Source organism: Scomber japonicus, chromosome 19 (assembly GCF_027409825.1).
Source record: "Scomber japonicus isolate fScoJap1 chromosome 19, fScoJap1.pri, whole genome shotgun sequence".
NCBI lineage: Eukaryota > Metazoa > Chordata > Actinopteri > Scombriformes > Scombridae > Scomber > Scomber japonicus.
This window is the reverse complement of record NC_070596.1, coordinates 7252054-7273878: the sequence shown is the minus strand read 5'-3', so window position 1 is coordinate 7273878 and position 21825 is coordinate 7252054. Positions and strand designations below refer to the sequence as shown.

The 21825-nt window shown below is 38.3% G+C and overlaps 1 protein-coding gene across 1 annotated transcript in view; it reads left to right on the top strand.

Annotated features, from left to right (window-relative positions):
* The window catches only part of npr2 (natriuretic peptide receptor 2), a 61827-nt gene extending 48586 nt beyond the window's left edge, over nt 1–13241 (top strand). The window contains exons 16-22 of the mRNA XM_053340679.1: nt 4853–4999; nt 5728–5851; nt 7876–7944; nt 8138–8312; nt 9941–10039; nt 11484–11575; nt 12680–13241. Coding sequence (XP_053196654.1) covers nt 4853–4999; nt 5728–5851; nt 7876–7944; nt 8138–8312; nt 9941–10039; nt 11484–11575; nt 12680–12742 — 769 coding nt within the window. The 3' untranslated portion in view covers nt 12743–13241. The remainder of the gene's footprint in view (nt 1–4852; nt 5000–5727; nt 5852–7875; nt 7945–8137; nt 8313–9940; nt 10040–11483; nt 11576–12679) is intronic.
* The last annotated feature ends 8584 nt before the right edge of the window (nt 13242–21825 follow it).

Here is a 21825-nt window from a genome sequence, read left to right as displayed (position 1 = left end):
GTGATCGGGCTGTGTTTTGCTTTGTTTATGTACCAAGCAGTTATTGTGCTTGCATTCATTTATTCACTTTGGGAGATAGAAGGATAATGTGAATGTGTAGCTATAGTCACTACTGAATAGGAGACTCCTGCTGTGCAATCAATAGCCGTAGTAACTACATTCATGTTCTTTCATACACTATAATAGAGCAGCATTTGTGGCAAGCAGGAGGCTTCCTGTGAATGTCTTTGTTAGATGTGTTTAACTGAATAGAATATAGTCTATTATTGAGCTTTCATTCATCTTACTCAATGTTGTCTTCAACATCATCACTCTTCATCGGCTTCTCTCTATATGCGGCTAAACTGTACACATACGTACAGATCCAACTTATATATGATCATATAAAAACACTTTGTCTTTCATATATGCTAGAGCTAGTTTTTCAATATTGTTGTCATCTGTCCTTTATTCTAAAGTTGAACTTGGTGTTGATTGCTTGATTGTTAAGTATCTTAAAGAGCTCGTTACTGCCAGCAGAGATAACATTGAGATTTGAGAGCATGCATTATTTTCATATAACACAGTTAACATAGTGGCCTCATTCTAAAGAAGGACACATTTAATTGAATTTACCTTAGCCTTTGAGGATTTAGAACAGGTCCAAAATATGAGTTATTATCCCTAAATATGAATAAACAGTATACATATTTTTATATGACTTGGCAGTGCATGATAATTCAATCTGACCCCAATATTTTATTATTAATGCATACAAATGTTTATTTTTTTATTATATTGGTTGTGTAGGCCTGTCACAGTAAATACATTATCAACATATGGTAAAGTAGCGTAAATATTAACATTGTGTTGTCGATATATAGACTTGTCATATGATACAAGGACATGACCTTGATCTTTTTTTTACCTCAATATTACCACACTTCACATTAGCAGCTAAGCTATTCATGTCATATTGGCAAAGCAAGTAGTGTCCTCCATTCCCCACTGTGTACGTCCTGAGTGGAGACTGCAGAAGTGAGTGGCGTCACTTATATGGAATTAAAGGTAAATAAGTTTGTCCCCAACCAGTCTGTGTTTTTATAGAAGAGTAGCCTCCACTCTCTAATCCCACCCTCTGCCCCCCTTGCATTATTATACTATTATATTATCATTATATGAGTGGTATAAAATGATCTTCAAATGACAATAATATCGTAAATCGCGATTATTTCTGAGACAAATATCGTCCAACAAAAGTAGTTATCGTGACAGGTCTACTGTTGTGCTATGTACAAAAAAAGCCAGACACTGCAAATGTATTACAGTGCAGTTATAATCATAAAAAGCTGAATTTCTGGTGGTCAGTTTTAATCATTTAAGTCATTTTTTCAAGCAAAAATGCAACTTTCCCTTTTAGTTTTAGTTGGTATTGTTCTTCTTTGTCTTTCTTTGTCTTTTTCTGGCAGTCTAGAGCAAAATCATTTGGTTTTGCGGTGTTAGTTGGACAAAACAAGCAATCTGGTATTACAATTTGGAAAATATGATCATTTTTCACGATTGTCTGACATTTTATAGACAATGATTTAACTGATTAATCAAGAACATATTTGGCAGATTAACGGATTGAATGGAAATGATCATTAGTTGGAGCTCTGTACAAAATGGCATTAAAGAAGGCCTGTGACTGCTTAAGAGACTCGGTGTCAATTACATTTTAAACTATATTAAAAGGTGGTTGGAAGAAATGTAAAAGTATGCACGATTTGCAGTGAACCGTGTCAGTCAGAAGCTCTGATTCTTTAAAGATAGACTCGGCGTGACAGCTTTATAAAAGTACAAGCTCACGTTTGTTGATTGGGTCGAGTAGCAGCTTTAAAACAGGTGGTTTTGGAAGCGTATCTATAAACAGATCTGTGTGTTTGGTGTGTTTTTCCTTCTCGGTGTGACCTCTCCTCTGTTTGCTCTGTAAGTCAGTGCAGGACAAGCCCCCGGGTGATGTATAGCTTTCCATTTGGAGTGGCTCGGAGTAGAGAGCTCTGTATGATTGATATCCGCAGAAGCACTCAAGGATGCTCTTGACAGCGAGCATGCAGAAGTCCCTCCTCGCGTGTATGAAGCCCTTCACCACACAGGCTATGCGCGTTAATGCACTGTTTGCCGGTTATTTTCATTAGGTAAATGTATGTTGTTGACATGACGTGATGGATGGGCTGTTATTTTTGGTATGTGTGTGTGTGTGTGTGTGTGTGTGTGTGTGTGTGTATGAGCTTGGGTTTGAAGGGCGCGGTAACAAGAGGGGTGTTCAGCAGTAAACGGTTGGGTTTAACCCGCACACAGAGCTGACACTTGGCACTCGCCATGAATAGCTGACCTCTCTCTCACTGTTTACACTGTACTGCAAATACTATTCACTTAACATTGTGTTCAGCATTGAAAATCCCCCCCCCCCCCCCCCCCCCTTTTTTTTTTTTTAAATACATGTTACCAACTAAAGACTGTCTGTATTACAGGAACATGAAGAGGAACATTTATAACTTTTTAGGAATATGTAACCTCTTGAAGTCTGTTTATCCATCTTTATAAACAAGAAATCTCTTAGCGAACATGTTTTCCCGCCAAGACTGTGCAGTCAAGTAGAAAATGTTTTAATTTGTAAATCTGCATCTGGACCCAGGTCAGAGTTAAAATACATGGTAATAGACAAACTGGTTGATGCTGGTCATGGTTTCCAGATATGACGTAAATCCAGTCTGGGAAAATCACAGCTTCTTACAAGAGACTCAGACTGAACCGTGTTCCCACTGTGGGACTAATAAAGGATTATCTTATTTTATCTTATCTTGTCTTATTTAGGACTCTAGGTCAATTGTGACCCGGGATTACATCAGACGTTAAATAAAAAATGAGGTATAGATTAATTCTCAAAAAGCTGTGGTAATAAGCTGGAATAAAGTTGACTAAAAAGGTCTAACACAGAATTGGGTAATCATTTATACCTTATCTTTTATAAACAGTCAAAGCTACCCAGGTCTATCTTGAGCCGGGAGCAAACTACAGAGAAAATAAAGTTTAAATTGTGAGACAGTTATCTGACTGTACTGTTTATTCTTAAGAGAAATGGTACTTTTACACCCTAGTAAATGATCCTATTATTTATGAAGGAGGAAGGATTGTTAAGTGGGTGTGAATGAAGCTATTTGAACATCTGTCATCAGTCCTGACAGAGTGTACTGCCCCTTTAATCTCATTATTCAGCTAAATAGCAGTATTGATCGAGAAAGAGAATCACACTTATGTCACTTCAATGAAAGCAACAGCTGACCTCTCTCTCATTGTCACTGCTATTGAGTTTATATTGGAAAAAATAGAGTGGTGAATGCTGTCTGAAAGGACCGTAATGAGTTCAAACAGAAAGTGCTTCATAAATGGACAGATGTTTGCGTTATTGACACCACAAATTAACCAGCTGTTCCTCCATCCACACCTGAACTTTCAACACCAAATTCCAACAAAACCAGTCAAGCTTCTGTGATATCAACTTCTATATCAACTGAGTCTCATCACGCTTCACAGAGAGGTGGTTTTTTACTGTTACTGCTTCGTTTGGATGAATGGTGGGAAAACACGGACGCTCTGTGACGTGCAGCGCAGTAAACTGTGCGTGCCCCGAGTGATTGCATTGGGTGCGTTGATGCTCATCACTCATCTTTCATGTCTCCCTCTGATGTGTTGTACTTTAAACTTAAACAACATGTGGGTGTGTGTGGGAGCCGTGACCCAGTAGAAAACATGGCAACCCGCCAGGCATTGATGCCGTTAACCGCCACGGTGGTGAGGATGACTCGAGGAGGGAGCGAATGCGCGTACGTGCATGCGTGTGCGTAAGCGTACGAATGTGGAAATCACCTGAGACATTATACAATACTGTGTCTTATATAATTATAAAAGATATACGTGAAATGCTACGACGGCAGCAGCAGCAGGGATAAAAATAGACCCTTCACAGAATATTTGGATTGGCTGCTTTTTTATTTTTTATTTTTTTTTGGCTTTTATTTCTCTGTGTGTTGTGAAGGGTAACAACAGCTGCTCTGTGCTCACAAACAAATGTCTCATCTCTGGATGCATTAACAGAATCACAGCAGAGCAGTGATACACATTCACCTGTTTTACGCACAGACAGACGGTTTCTGGCTTTTTAAGTGGGTTGCCAGCGGAAACAAACGAGCATGTCGGAGGAGGAAAAAAGCCACTCAGATACTCTGAATGATTAGATGTTAACCTCAGTCATTTACACGGCAATTACATCAAATAATAACATCACAATAGGATTTATTTATACAGCACTTATCAAAACCAATGATTACAAAAGTGCTTCACAAGGACAAAATGAAAAAGAAACAAATACAACCAACCACAAACCCAAATTGAATAAGGCTCAAATACATTTTTAGAGGCAATGTAATAGTAAAAATAAACATGTGAAGCAGCTGCAGAGATTACACACAGCTGTATTTATCAGCAAAATGTAATAATGCTCCTCAAGTCAGCTGTTTAAGTCTGTCATTCCTTGTTTTTCACATAACATACTGTTATATTATATATATATATATTATCAACACCACACTTACTGACTTGGACCTTTCCTGCATCTCTCAAGTGTGCTGTGTCCATCAGTTTCATTAGTTTAAATTGATTGAGACAATGGTTTGATGTGGGGTTCCACATGGATCCATCCTTGGACTTGAAAGTTTTTCTTCTTCTTCTTCTTCTTCTTCTATGTTATTCTTCTATGTGTTCCTTTTTTGTCACATGTTCTCTAAAATACATATTTAATCTGAATAGACTGACATTTGTGTGTTTTCCACAGGGAGGGCAGCACCAGTATTCTTAACAACCTGCTGTCCAGGATGGAGCAGTACGCCAATAATCTGGAGAACCTGGTGGAGGAGCGAACACAAGCTTACCTGGAGGAAAAAAGAAAAGCTGAAAATCTCCTCTATCAAATATTACCACAGTAAGAAAAGCATTCACACTTCCTATCCTTCCCTATGCTTCAAACTCCAATTAACGTGAACCCTGCGAGTAGGGTGAATGTTACCAGTCGCGCCTCAGTGACACTCTGTCAATTGTGTTAAATCCCTGTATTAATTAAAGAGTGGAAATCCCTCCCAACACCTAGTTTCATTAAGAGATGCACATTTCCCCGTAGTGTGATCTCACTGTAGATGAAAGGGGAGCAGAGAGTAAAGCTGACAGGCAAAGCGCTCATTTAGATGAGACAGAAGAACAGACATGATAACACAACAGTGGTAATTCTCATCTTTTCATTTATCTACTTTTTTTCCCCTGCTTAAAAATCCACACAGACAGAAAGATTTGTGAGAAAGGACAGATATGATTTCTCACTGCACATGTGAATTAGACTAGCTGACTTCTGCCACGCTGTTTTTATGCCTTTGGTATTGTTTGATTAAGAGGAACACAGAGATAAACTGCCACTTAATTAAACCTGCCAGGCGTCCTTATGTAATTATGTTTCAGTCTCGGTTAAACTCGCTCAGCAGCAAAGCAAACATCATTTTCTCAGAACCTGCAGATGCTTGTTTGAGTGTGTTTGTTTTAATTTCTTGACTCACTTAAGTTGCCTCTTATCTTTTGTTGCTTCTTGAACTTGTCCTCATGACCTCGTGTCTCTCTTCTCTCTCTCTCTCTCTCTCTCTCTCTCTCTCTCTCTCTGTGCAGCTCAGTAGCAGAGCAGCTAAAGCGAGGGGAGACGGTGCAGGCGGAAGCGTTCGACAGCGTCACTATTTACTTCAGTGACATCGTGGGCTTCACGTCCATGTCTGCAGAGAGTACACCACTACAGGTACTGCGGGCCGATACTGGATTTTTGGGGCTGATGCTGATACTGATATTAGGGAGTAAAAGAAAGAAGAAATTCCATATGTGACCCATTAACACACATATTTTGCAGTGATACTTAAAATGGGCTTGTCAAATACTGCAATGGAGTAAAAATAAACTTTATTGTATAAGATGCACTGAAAGAGTAAACTTCCCTGCAAATTTGTTTAAAAAACACATATTTGTATGATAAAAGATAATAATAATCTAAACATAATAATCTAATAATAAAATAAACAACAGATTATGAACTATAAACAGCACATCATTAATACAAACAGTGAAAAAAAGCAGTGTCCAAAGTAGAGCACGTAGAAGCTGTAGCTCTGATGTTGTTTTTGGGCCAGTGTTTAAGAGTTAAATTAACTGAATAGTTGAATCAAGAAAAAGGATTAAATATACATACAATGCTGCCTATATTAAAAAAAATCTGGTCCTATCAGACAACATAAACACTGATACTGATATATCTTGTGATAGGCTGATAAACCAATAATATCAGCTGAGAAATCTATCAGTCAGGCTCTAACGAGTACACAGTCTGCAATTAATATGTCACTGCAATCACCTCTGATGAGTGATTGTACACTCTTTCTGTCTGTGTTTGATGAAATGAATCTGAGGATTTGAACAGTCTTCCCTTTTCTCTCTTTACTCAAATTCTACCAAACTAATCTAAAATCACAGGTCGTGATCAGTGGTGCTGAATTCTCTCTCTCTCTCTCTCTCTCTCTCTCTCTCTCTATTCATGCATGAAAGCACTCACCAGTAGCAGGTCTCTACCTACGGTGTGTCTCATAGTTCCCACAGTGTGCGTTCCCACACACGGGCTCTGCAACTCAGAATAGTACAACTGCCAGATGAAAGAGTGTGTTGACGCAGAGTTGAGTCACATTATGCCACCAATATCTCCATCTCTAAACTAACAGATTGAATCTAGTGCTGTGGTGTTAGTAAAACAACAGGACTGTAACACATGCCACTCACTATAAATGATGTGGAGTCATCATTGGGTTCAGAAGTGTGGGATCAAATACATTTCTATAATTATCTATCATATTATAGTAAATAATACAGTATAGTGAAAGTGGTTGCCATGGTTTTATAATAACAGCAGCCCAACAAAATATTAGACTGATTATCATCACATTGATTATTGGTTATAAATGTAGGTTTATGTTGTACAAGGCCACTATTCTTACTGCATTACCTTTGATTGATATTTAATTATAGCTTCATGATATTCAATTCTTTTTAGGAAAATATGAGCAGTAAATCAAAACATAAATTAAATCTTTTTTTAAACTGGAAAACACACAGAATAGCAGGCCTGTCAGGATAACTACTTTTATTGGACGATATATTGTCTCTGAAATAATCGCGATACACAATATTATTGTCATATGAAGATAATGTTATACCACTGATAGAATGATCATGTAATAGCATAATAATGCAAGGGTGGCAGGGGATGGGGATGAGGTCAGAAATGATCTTGTCCATGTATCATACAATAAGCCAATATATAGATATGACGATGTGGAAAATGACATTATTGTATGATGAGTCTATAATTATTGTGACAGGCCTACAGATTAGGTGGCAGCACTTTTTGGAGCCCTGGATAGTACCTGCTGATGTTCCAGTCAGGCCATGAACAGGGCCAAAAACCACACTGACGGTAATAACTGTGTATAAATAAAACAGGATTCTGAAAAGTGACGGAGGCATAGAAGACACAGTGTGTAGAGTAGAGATAAAAGGTGCTGGGATGGCAGATTGTAATACTCCATCTGTGGATTTGCTTATAGGATGTTGTAAATGTCATCCAAATCATCCAGCAGCAGACAGACACGGACAACATGAGAGACTGTGAGGTTTTACAGACACGCCGACCTCCCAGTCTGTCAGCCTTTTAACAAAAGCTAACACAGTGGTCAAATAATCCAAACTCTCCTGTCTCTCTCTCTCTCTCTCTCTCTGTAGGTTGTTACGTTGCTTAATGATCTGTACACCTGTTTTGATGCCATCATCGACAACTTTGACGTATACAAGGTAACTCACCATGATGTTAATGCCAGAATTGGTTCATGTGTTTCCAGTCAGTGAGTTTTGCCTCCTACTTGATGTTAAAACCTGCAGCTGAAACATTTGAGCACATGTATTTTAGCTTCATGCATAGAAGACCTCAACAAGAATGCTGAGAATATAAAGGCAACATGATCCCTTACAATTCGTCCCCCTTCAGGTGGAGACCATCGGCGACGCCTACATGGTGGTGTCGGGGCTGCCGGTGCGGAACGGGAAGCTCCACGCCAGAGAGATCGCCGGGATGTCGCTGGCTTTGTTAGAGCAGGTCAAAACCTTCAAGATCCGACACAGACCCAACGACCAGCTGAGACTCAGGATAGGTATACACACGGGTGAGTCTAGACTTCCGACACTTCCATCTACTTTAAACAACCTGGACTGGATTGTTTCTGTTTCTATTTTGGGTCGTAGCTGCTGTATTCTTCTCAGTCTGACACAGCAGGATGATTATCTCATTTTTAATTTCACCCAGACGGAGAAAAATCAACGACTGATTGACTCAGTTGTTTTCCCACTAGGAAACTGCCACTAATGAGCTCAACACCAGAGCCTTTTTTAAAAATTGTGGAACAAATCGAAGATGTGGGCAGCGATCGAGAAGTCTAAACCAAGTCTACTTGAATATTAGATCTATGAGAACTCAGATCCAGATACTCTTTATCTATCCGACCGCATATTTTGTTAATCGAACCAGCAGCAGGTTTTCCCATGCGTGACCTTTCTCTCTCTCTCTCTCTCTCTCTCTCTCTCTCTCTCTCTCTCTCTCTCTCTCTCTCTCTCTCTCTCTCTTTCTCTTTCTCTTTCTTTCTCCTCTACCAGCATCTACTCAGATCTGATAGGAGTTGTGATACATTTTACAATAAATTCAGCTGGTATTAGCAACAATTTTCCGTAACAGACTCTGACTAACATAAACACATTTCTCTATCTGCTCTATCTGAGATAAAACTATAATTACAGTATGTTTAATGTGAGGGCTAAATATGCTCTAAAACTAGATCAACCTCTAAAAAGACTAAATGTAGATCCCAATATTTAATCATCAGCACTGAAATCATTGTAATCTCACATGCTTATCACTATGTATGTAATAATAATGATAATAATAACAATACAGTTGATTTATAGAGCACTTGAATGTGATTTAACTGTGTTATTATGGCAGGGGTGTCAAACTTGGAAAAATAGGGGTTGGAATAGAAGACAGGAAGGTTTGTTGGTTTGACACCCCTACTGTAGTTCTAGAGTATTGGATTACATGACATGTTTCTACTATGAGATCCTCAGACACACACACTTCAGTTCATAGTTCACTGACCTCGCTCATAAACATTTTGCTCATTTTGATAAAGCAATCTCAACTCAAGATCCACTTACTCAGTTATAGTTTGTGGTTCTGTTAACACTTTATCCTGAGAGGTGCTTGTAATACTCTATGCTGTTTATATTAATAAGTAAGTAGTTAAAGCTCTTAAACTGCTTTTAAAATGACCACAAAGTTGAATGAACACCTCTTCTGAAACAGCTGCAACATAAACTGAACATTAAAACCTTAATGAATGTATTATCCTGTATATGTTTAATAAACTAGTAACTGTGTATGTATCAAACACAGGACAGTTATGATTTGTAACTTCCCACCTCTGGATGCTGACTGGACATAAAGTCTTTAGTCGGATGTAATTTACGAGAAGCTTCTGACGCACTGTTTAGACTGTATCAGCTCACGGCCGCACTGTTTATATTCTTATCCAGATACTTGACATGCAATAGAAGAGCGTGCGTAGGCTGGTACTTAGCATTGTCAGAGTCATTTAAAGCATTTCTAAGCACAATTTCAAACATTTTCACTGAGGCGAGGTGTGAGGTGGTTGTGATAATGACAGCAGCGTCTAGCGTGCCAGATATTGTTGTTTCCTCCGCTGTAAAAATGTGACTATATTTAGCTTCTGTTTTACAGGTCCGGTGTGTGCCGGTGTGGTCGGGTTGAAAATGCCCAGATACTGTTTGTTTGGAGACACTGTCAACACGGCGTCTCGAATGGAGTCCAACGGAGAGGGTGAGTGTCACTGTCACATGTTTTTTTTTTGTTTTGTTTTTTACTTTGAACATCTCTGCTGCCTGTGCTTGGTTTTATATCACAAGACTTCACACTGCTTCTGTGTGTGAGAGCTTGTAGGTGCTGGAAAAGATGTTCTGTTTCTCAACCAGTGTCCCAATCAATGGTTTATGGATAGAGGGTAACTGGACAAACCTTGTACCAGATGACAATCCACGTAATGCTTTATATTAATATGAGAAAGCAGGCTTTATTCAATATTTGAAGTTGGGTTTTCAAAATGACTTACCAATGACTAGAGAAAACAATTTACTGATTGAATTAATATTAATTGTTAGTTGGAACATGAAATGTGTTAGCCCAAGGCCTCTCTCAGTCCCACTAGTTCTTAACTGAAAAAACACATCCAAGTATATAGTTTCATTTTTAAAATAGGCTCAGTACTTTCCTTAAACAGCTGGGAACTGTCATTTTTAGCAAATATTACTCAAAGGAGTAAGAAGTGTATTTGTAAGGGACTATTTTGAGCTGCGGATGAACACACTTTTGGCTTTCTAGCACAGGATGATGTAAGGAATTGTTTTTAGTCTCTTCAGGTGATTTATTGAAGTGATTTCTTTAGTTTTACTGTTGATATGTTTAGTTCACATGTAATTGTATTATGTTTTATGTGATGGTTAATATTGTTATAACCATATTATGTACTATACAGCAGGTAGTAAGTAAGTATAAAAGTCTAAACATGCTAATTACACTTTTTATATAGACCACCGGAGTAGTAGTCGTTGTTGCCAAGGTAACAATTAATGGGGATTATAGCAAACAATGAATAAACACAGTTTGTCCAATCTTGTTCACTGTCAGCACACAGAGCACACTGTGCAGAAATGTGCTGTAACAAGTGTAAATAAGTATCTGCTAATGTGTCTGGATGGAAATGACTTGGAGGCTGAATATAAAACGTATTGACCTGCTGAGTCCAATGTTTCCTACACTGACATTTCTGCTCTCAACTGGCAGTGACAGGAACTAGTGTTATGAAACTGTGGTTGGGTATTTTGCGAGTCGATCATCAGATGTATTGATTAACTACTGAGTCGCTTCCTGTATTGTGCCTCCACTGGTAAATAATTGATAACACTTACAGTTAAGGGCCCTTAGCCAGCGATAAACGGTGCAACCCGAAGCCTCACAGTCAGGAATCACATCTCACGTCTCTGCATCGCTTGCATTCATTGGACGAAATAATGCAGATTTTCATCGCTGTTAGCTTTTCAGCTGCTGACATGTGAAAGGACTGAATGCTTCTACTCCACGCACCTCTCAGTTATTTCCTTGAGCCTGACACAAAAGCAGCGTAGTGTAGTGGTAATTCAAATGTTATTAGAGCTGTCATTTCTCTATTCTCCGCCTTATCTGTTGCGCTCTTGATGTGTTTTTGCAGCTTTGAAGATCCACCTATCCTCAGCCACCAAAGAAGTGCTGGATGAGTTCGGCTACTTCGATCTTCAGCTACGAGGAGACGTAGAAATGAAGGTAAGAAGACTTCCTTTGCTTCTTATAATAAAAAAACAAACACTGTTCAAGTTGAAACACCAGAAAAAGAGCAAAAGCATTGTGCTTGTTGTTTGTGACTGCTGAATAAAGACTGCTCACACTGCAAAAAACATCCATTGTTTCAGGGATTTCAAAATAAAGCAGCCAAGATTCAAATTGTTTGAAATAACCTTATCTGTACTGGAATGAATTATATTCAGATTTGTTTACAGAGTGATACCTCATTGCATTTTCATTCAGAAACTAACATCCTACCATATAATGAGGCTGCAACTACTGATTATTTTCATTAGTCTGAGGATTATTTTGATTAATCAATCACTGGTTTAAAATCAGGGTTGTAGTTTCCATGGAAGGCACTCAGTAAAGCTTCACTCAGTATTAGTTAAGATAAATAATGGATTTATGAATGAAGGGTGTTTAATGTGATTTAGTTTAACAAAGTCACATTCCTGCCAGAGTGTCAAGTCATTTAGGGAGTAAATACAACTGAACAGTTAAACTAATGAATATAATATGATGTCTAGTCAAAGACACATGTCTTAGGGTGTGTGTTTGTGCTGGGGGAATTGGTATGTCAGTGTTTCTAAAATGCTGGCTACGGGCCTGAACAACATGACAGAAAATGACTATAATTCTGGGACTATTTCCCAGAGTCTAGGATGATGTCTTCACAAAGCTTGTTTTGTTCCACTAACACTTCAAAACCCAAAGATACTCAATTATATTCTCATATTTGATAAGTTGGAGTCAGTGAATGAAACGTTTTTGCTGAATAAATTGCTAATTTTCTGTTGATCTAATCACCCTATGAACCAATCATTTTAGCATTAGCTGGAGACAAATTTGGACCTTTTTGGGGAAACAATGTTTTCCCTTGACAACAGCAATATGTATGACGTGGTTCATTGTTCTCTGATAATGCGTAACACTTCATTTGTGAAGAAAGGAAGTGTAAACTGAGCTGTTGCAACCATCAGGGTCACCCTTAACGAAGGGCAGCCTAATAGAGGATATCACCCTCACCTCCCAACCCCCACTTCATCTCCATTGATGAACCTATTGATTTTTGTGTTTTTCCAGGGCAAAGGCAAAATGAGAACCTATTGGCTTCTTGGGGAGAAGACTGATGTGTATGTTATCTGAGAGGTCTGCTGATAATTTGGCAGCAGCAGTGGAGATGACAGCAGAAGCTCCGGTGGCCGAGCCACTTCTTTATTTGTTCTAGAATAAGTCCTTACTGGTGATTTCCGTGCAGAGGAAAAGTGAACGACACCATACGACAAAAACGGAGTGAAATCTAGGTATATTTACTACCTGAATACTGTAACTGCAAAAACAAAAGATATTGTAAAAGTTGTTTTTTGTATGAAGAACCTTTCTGTCCTGAGAGTGAGTACTTTTCACTGATAAATTCTTATTTTTTGTGCTTTCTATATTCAGATTTGTATAATGTGTTTGGAAGTCAATGATGTATTAATATTTCCTTGGAACACCTATTGATGTTTGGAGGTACAGTGTTACAGTCAGTGTCACTGCAGGGGCTCATCAACGGTGTTATACAGTGCAAGATAATATGTATATATGTATATCCAAGATACTGTAAGATATTTTGTTCAATAAACTGAGTAAAACACTCTTTTTTTCCATTTATGGACCAGCTTGTATTTTTATACTTTGGGTGTGTTATTGATATTTGCTTCTATAAAGGGTGTAACACAAGAAAGGCACCAAAAAAAGTAAGAAGAAACAGGATAATGTGGATTCATTATCTTGCAAGGCAGCTGGACATCAGAGATCAATCCATCTTGTCAGGCTTCAAGTTGATTGGTGCTAGATTGGAGGAGCTGGAGGGACGATTTACAAAACTCGCAATATTTGTACGCTAACTTTAAATCTAATCCTAATCTTAACGTTAAAACCGAAACCTTAATCCTAACCTTAACCTTACACCTAACCGCTTCATATATTCCATAGCACTACTCATGTATCTGGGCCATAGTCTCCTGATAATACTCCCCCATGTGTAACCCAGAAAGAATTTATAAATGGCCTTGTGCTGTCCCACTGAAATATTGGATGTCTCACTAGAATTGCACATTTAAAAAAGGAAGTGGCAGTTCAACAATGGCAGTTCTGTTGAAATTAAACTGCACCTTGAAGCTTTTATTATCCATTTTTATCGACTGTTAAATATCAACTCTGCACTTTTCCCCTCGAAGGTCATGATAGCTAGCTCAGGTTTATGAACTTTAACTCTCTCTAACCTTGAAATGTATCACCATGCTGTTAGAAATATCATTATTATTTGGAAATAGAACAAATGTGCCACAGAAAGTATCTGCAGCCTAATTAACTGCCAGCAGTTGTGGACAGAGAGGGGAGGAAGTGGCGAAAAGTGAGTCGGTAGCAGGCATCTGTGTTTGTTGTAATGACATCACCACTCATTAGATGCTCATTATCAGTTGTGGAACGGGGGCATGGGCACAGTGTGTGTGATAGTGTGTGTGTGTGTGTGCATGTGTTTGTTCTTTTTCATCTCTGCAGGAGCACATCTTCCCCTCCTGCACAGCTGTAATTACCGCCCACTTCCTCGCAGTGACACACACACACACACACACACACACACACTGCCGGTCGCCTGTTAGAGCCACATTGAGTCGTGAAGGTCTCTGCTGAAGCGCTCGCTGACCTGTTAACTTCTCAATACTGACCGGTCATCTTATCATGTCTTACTTTCTTCCTTTTCACACAGCCGAGACCTTGAAGTACAAAGCCTCCAAGAGAAAAATATTACAGAAGTCAAATAACTCTCAGTATCTCTGTAAATAAAAATATATTGAATTGTTGCATATAGGTGTTATATAAGGTCAAAATGTATTTATCTTTGGAAAAACTAATACCTAACTCTTATTTAAATATAATGATAATGTTAAACTAGTTAAGACCTGCTTCAAATTGAAATATAGTCCATTAAATGATATTGATTTAGCAGTTGTATGTAACCAAGGCATCTAAAAAATATCTTTAATCTGTAAAATTGCAAAATCATTGCTGGGTTCGGTCACCTGAGAGTTCAGATCAGGGAATTCAACCCTTCTTTCCTATTGTTTCAGGACTGATTCTTTCCAAAAAAAGAAACTCATAAGTCAGAACCAACAGAGAGACACAACTGAAATAAAAGAGGGGAAACAAAAAAAAAAAAAAGAAAAGAAAATTGCTGTATCACATTTCATTTGGAATGTTAAGCACATATTCGCTGCGAGGGCCTTGTGTTTCGGAGACAAATTGGTTTTCCTGTATCATTTCATGAGTTAATGAAATGTTTGGAGAGAAAAAGCTGCATAAATATAAGCTAAAATTACTTGTCGCCATAGCTACCGCCTACTAATCCCTGCTGAAAGCTCAGAGAGGATCAGCAGCTCCTGTCCTCTGATTGACAGAACACGAATGTGAATCTGTAGCATACACTTATCGACAATATGCTGTTTCTCACATCTGCATGAGCACAGGTCTTTGTAAAGGTGGAGAAGTGCTCTTTGTGTTATTCTCCTGATAGCTTTTCTTGTTATGTTGTTTGAGGACAATAGGAAGATATTTATCCAGTACAGGGAGAAAAGGTGGCTTTTTGTTGCAAGGCACCATTTGATTGCAATAATTACAGGCTGCAAAAGGCAAAAGAGAAATAATAGGAAAGAAGGAAAGAAGCACGTACAGAGCGAGCTCTCTTATCAGGCAGAGGCAGCATGAAGACAGAGCAGACAATAGTCCAGCTACAGAAAGAATGACATTGGCTTTCACTTTGAGAGAAAAACCCAACTTTCAACAGCATGAGCTGGATAGAGTTTCACCATCTATCCCTCCATCCTTTGCAGGCTTACATGAGGACTGGAGCCCATCCCAGCTGACATAGGTGAGAGGCAGGTACATCTATGTTCACCTATATGTGAATCCAAATTTGTGTTAAAAGTCTTAACTTTGTTCTTGGTCACCTTTTACTAGTTTCAAACAAGTCATTTCTTAACTCAGGTTGTCCCACTCAAACTTAAATCTTCACTAGTAAATACAATACTAATATAAACATTGTTGCTAGGAAACTAGGAAACAGCTTTTAGTCATGTTGATTTAAAATCAGATTACATGGTCATGTATGTTCTTCAGAAAGACTCCTCGATGCTGATTGGACTCTTTGAAAGCAGAGTATTTTTAGCAGAGCCTTTGCTGCCTAATCTAACCATTTGCTACACATGGTCAGTTCCTTGTCTTTAACAATGTCAATCAATAATCAATCAGTAACTTAGTCAGTTTCAAGGAGCCAATAAAAGCGATATATTAAACTTCTCTTTCATTTATGTAAGCATAAATGGAGAAATATATTAGGTGTTGAGTCATTTAGTCTGACATTATTGCTGCCATAATGTGGTGTAGTATGACCCACATTATATTCTTTTTGTGAAATGTAATTATGTGGTTCTTAGCATAAGTCTTTCCAGTTTCTTTTCCATCAGATAGGCTAGTCCATGTCTTCTCAGTTCATTGTAACCAAGACCTGACCCGAGTCAATCTAACAGTCTGCAAAATATGACAAGTAATGCTCTTCAATTCTGTTGATCATCATTGATGTATCATCATCGTCTGACAGATGAAACCCCAAAACACTAGAACTCTGCTTTAAGCCATTATCTAAAAAGCATTTCCATCCTTGTATCAAACATGTCCTCCATATTCCTACCTACTTATTTGCTTCTCTACTCATTAGATAGTTAGTAGTTAGTAGTTAGTAGTTTTTTGTGTAGTGCAACCTGTCTTAATCTAGTGATGTGCATATTTTCCATTTATAAATACTTCTAAAGTAATGGTCTGCAATTTTTGAATGTAAATTAATACCAATTTTATAATTCTAGTAAAATCTATTGAAATAACATCCTCTCTGTTCCCAGTTCCTCAAAGCATTTGGTTATAAACATGAATATAATGTAAATAATGAGGTTAATATTTCCAGGAATGACAACTGTATTTAAAAACATTTTTCTAACAACTTCTGAGAATTGGGGATTATATATCAGAGGACGGCCAAAAGCAGAGCAACCACACACTAAACATTAGGATCAAGAAAAAGACAAAAGAAGATGAGAAAGGAGAGCGTTTACTTTTAGTTTACACTGTGTGTCACTGTTAATACCTGAAGTTACACACTGTGGTGACAGATGACGATTTTTAGGTAGTTGTCAAACACTGTATCTCTGCAACAACACACACTGGTCAGTGTGTTTTATTAAGTTCAGATACAGTTTGTTTGGCTGCTTTAATGTCCAAATGTCAGTGTTTCTGTGTGTTTTTCCAGGCAGTATTACTGAAACTAAACAGTCATCATTTCTAATAAAACATCTTGATACTTACATGCTGTGTGTATGAATTGAAAGATAAAAATGCTGCTTTTCCACTGACCTCACTACTCTTCATTTACAGTAACTCTTGTTCTTGTTAGCAGATTTTGAGAGTTGCGGTCAGACCCAACAGAGTGTCTGTGAAGTGGCTGCTGGGAAATGCAGTTAAAAAAAACAGCAGTGACAGCTAATCACCAGAGGATTCACAATAACAAAGACCTGATTACCACTTTAATATAATTCACTTATTAACAGGTTATAAAGCGATGTCATACTCTGACATATTATCCGAGTCATCAAGCGGGAGCTCGATTTCATCCATCCGCTCGCTGATGGGGGTGCTGAATGAGGCCGACTTTCTGAAAGGTGCGTTCAGGTTCCCTACGGCACTCACGCCCTGTGACACAGAAACAACACAGAAGAAAAATGTTTGATCAATTATTCCTGAATCTGATAGACCACCTGAGCTCCAGATAGAGAGTGCAGAATGTGACAAAAAAATAATAAGAAGAAGACTTTCCATAGAGCAGAGAGGGAATAATGCAGATGGGGGGAGGAGGGGGGGCTTTGAACACACAATCTATAATTATCCTCCTCTTGACCTTGGACGAATGCAACTCTTCTAAGAGCTCCTGCTGTTGTTGCATTCTCTTCGGACACATTATATGATGCCATTAGCCATTCTTTCTTATTTTTAAAGGAGGAAAAACACTTTCTTTTTAATACAGTAAGCACAGACTGAAACAAGCCCGACATCAGGAAGAAATCATATAATCCTTCTGGGCCATAACTAAATAACTTCTAATTGGAGTATAAATCCAAATGACGACAGCATATTCATCTGCAAAACATGACACTGGTTTGACTCACCTGTATCTGCTGGTAATTTTCACTCCAAAATGTGATGGCCTGATCAGTTTTATAATCATGAAGCTGGAAATGAGACAACAAGAACACACCATTAGATCAACTACATGACAACCCTGATTATATTCTTTCTGTTCTTACTTCTGAGTATTTTTAGACCATTATGAGCATAAAATGTATAGTTTACAGAAGATGAATACATACACATATAAAGACAGATGTTTTTCTTACTGGTTGATCTGTTTTTTTAATCAAATTATTAATTGGTAATGCATAAAATATGAGTCTTCAAACTGCCTTTACTCAAATATCCTCTCCAAAAAACTCAAATAATTGCAATTACACTGATCTGAGATAGAGAAAAAAAAACAAATTGAGAAGCTGAAAGCAGAGATTGTTTGACATTTTACTTAAAAAAATAACTTCAAGAATAAAGAGAATCGTCATTGATTAGCCAAAAATCAGATTGGAACCGATCTGTTAATACCAAGAGACTAATGAGTTGAAATAGATGCAGATTAGTTGCATTTTTTTTCATTTCCGACAGTATTTCTGACACTGTGGGCAGATGTTACACTCAGAATCATCTCATGTCAAATTAAAATAGTACACTCATGGTTTTGCTGATGTTGTCTGTGATTGGCGTCCAATTCAGCACTTGTTAACATGAACGTGCTCGTAGCGTGATTGAAAAACTCAGAGTTAATTGAGCCAGCTTCAAGATGCCTCAGATCCAGAGAACGTCTCATTTATTTAACAAGCCTTTTAGTGTCATATTCAGCCCTAAACTCTCTTTTTTCATTTTCAGTTGGCTTTAATTCTAAACAGACATAGTCAACAATGTAAATTATATTATTCTGTATATTATAGAAGACAGGCAAACATAATAAACAGTAGTCATTCAAATGTCTAACTCGTACTACATACTGGGCAAACTTTAACATCAGTCCCACTACTGAAGCTGAATTTTAGGCACTTAGATTCAACACAGGAGATATGAGCTCACAACTGTTGACAGATTTGTGTTCTCAGTTAGATACATACATTATACTGTATATACACAAACACATACTTGTGTTGTTTGAGGAGTGAGGGACACAAATCCTTCCACAGTGAAATCCCCCTTGGTTGTAGAGCAGAAGTCAGTTTTGGGAGTCGGTGGATTCATTTCTTGGTGAATCTTCTCACTGAGAACAGAACAGAAAAGAAGACATCAGCCTCTGTTTGTGTTCTGGTTTAAGCACCACGCAGCAGCAGCAGCAGCAGCAGGAGCCGCACGCCTGTTGTGTAATCCGGAAATCCTCAACTATCATTAAGGACGGTCCAGAGCTCTAATTTCTGCTCGGAGGATTGAGAAGTGAGGAGGGGGTTTCCTGCAAGAGGCTTGTGCGAGGATATATAACATCTCTCTCTTTTAGACATATTAGTGATTAGTCGTAGAACCAAATCAGGTGTTATATGACTTTCAACTTAAAACATTAATATTTTCCACATCACCATGGTGGATGTGTGCTAACTGTGGCCCTGTTTAAGGAGGAAAATATAAAACATGGCTTCCAAATGGTGTACCAAACTTGTACAATAATAAATAAATACTCCAAAGTCAGAACAACAGTTTTTTCCGTTCTTCTGATGTTGCCTGAATGCAGCATCAGACACGAGGAAAAGACGCAGGTGAGGAAAACGAGGATGCAATCAAAGTAATTGGTATGTTGCCTTTTTTTCTTCTCTTCCTTTAATAAAGTTGAAATCAATCATCAGGCAGAAGCAAACCTGGGCTGTGGGCTGGGCTGCCTTTTTCCACAAACATCCTTTTTCTTTGTTTGTTTTCATTTGTTTGGTTACTTTTTTACATCCATGCACTTCCATACAATACTGATCCTACAGATTGGTTAAGTAATGTATATAAGTTACTTTAATAAATGACTCTTGTTTTTGTGATTCAAACGTGTGCGTTCTCCTTCTTCTTTGTCTGAACCCTGAGCCAGTTCATGACGATGAATCTAAAGAAATGGAAAAGGAGCAAGAAGTGTACCAGAAGACTGAGGCAGATACCAATCTAGCACAGTCCTGAGAAGAGGTTAATCACTGAAAACATCTGTGTGAGTGAGTCAGTGGTATGCAGGGCCTTTAATAAATAAATTGTCCTTAAACATATCAATGGATCAGCGGTGATAATATATTTGTGTAAAGGATTCCAAGTTGCGTCAAAAGATACTATTGTGGTATTTAAGCTGTATAAATGCCATGAAAAACACTCCCCCGCATCTGATTCTGCTAACTCTGTTCATTCATTTATTCAGAATGGCATTGTGTTTAACATAACAACAGATCAGCCTAGAAAAACTCTCTGAGCCCTGAGCCCTGAGCTCTGCGCCGGACGGGAACCTGGCACGAGTCGAGCAGCGTTGGTGTGTACTTATAAAGTCCAGGAAATTCAGTGTGTGGCTCAAGACTGAGTGATGAGACACTGTCTACCGCTGGACGGGTCGTTCTCACCGAAGACTCGCTGCTTTGTGTTCTTTATGAGCGGCTCATTCAAGCGGGATGTTAATAACCACATCTGTGGGGACAGACTCTATAAGGCCCCGTTAGGATGACTGGCCTTCCAAAATAGCATCATAAAATCTGATTTAAAAGGTAACGCAGCTGTAATTGTACAGTAAAACAAACCCAGACATGTAAATATTACATCACTTTCCTCCAACATGTTCCCCCTCAAGACGCGGTCAGGCAGTTGTCTCCGTTTCCATAAACAAAACCACTTCCAGCCATCATTTCTTTAGTATTAAAAACCCCTTGTTTCATAGCTGATTTACCTTATCATCTGGGAGATCTGTTTTTCCAAAAACTCACTTCTGACGCCTGATGGAGAGAAGAAGAAGAAGAAGAGATGAACTGAGCGTGAAAAACAGCTTTCGGTATCTATGTGATTCTGTAACACACCTCCAGCAGTGCGAAACCTTTTCAGACTCTTTTGAAATACAGGTCTAGTCTATATGTGGATTGTAACGGTGTGAGATGTTGAAAGACAAAGACACGTACCCCGCAGCCTCACCCCTGGACCCTTGGGAGGGATGTAAGCTGCTTTCAGGGTGCTGACGGTCTCCATTTTAGACTCCTGGTCCACTGTGAGAATCCCTCTGTGTCCATGTTTTTGAATGTGTGCCTTCGTGTCCTTTGTGTCAAGAGCTGCAACAGCCCTCTGGGTAAATGAACATATGGGGCAGATGATAAAAATACATGTTAGAATATGAAGTTATGTAACAAATAACACCTTTGTAAAGCTTCACTGCTCGACCGTAGGCTTCAATTAAAGACTTTGTCTTACTTTGATTTCATGCATAAGATCTTATTTATAGTTCTATTTTAATTTAGTTACGTCTTTAAATATACATAACCTGCTCTGTTTAGATTAGAGCTGCTTTTTATTGTTTTATATAGAGATTACCTGAATATTGTGGGGTTTTAAACTGATTTAAAAGCCCCTTTGATGAGGGAAGATGGACATTTTTGACTCTTTTCTGACATTTTTAGATCAAACTATTAATCAATTAATTGCCAAATGCATTCATAGATCATAAAAATCCCTGTTATTATTATGTCTTTATAGATATTTATGTATATTTTTTGTATTGGAAAAGCAACCTACAAAGATGAGACAACATACTGAACAGCTTTTATGAGCATGTGTCAGTTTTAATAAGACTCACAGAAGGTGTTACAACAGCACCCAAAAAAGGGAAAGTGAAAGTACACCCTCACCATCACTGCATGAAAGACAGCTTTGCCTAACACCACAAACTCCACCTGCACTCCGTCTCTGATGGTGTAAACAGCATCTGAACATTATATAACCCGTTGGTCTTGTGCGATGACGAACACACACATAAACACACACTTACACACTCAAAATATTGATAGTGAGACCAGGTGGCTGTTGGTATGTCGATGAGTAGCATGTGACCCTACCTA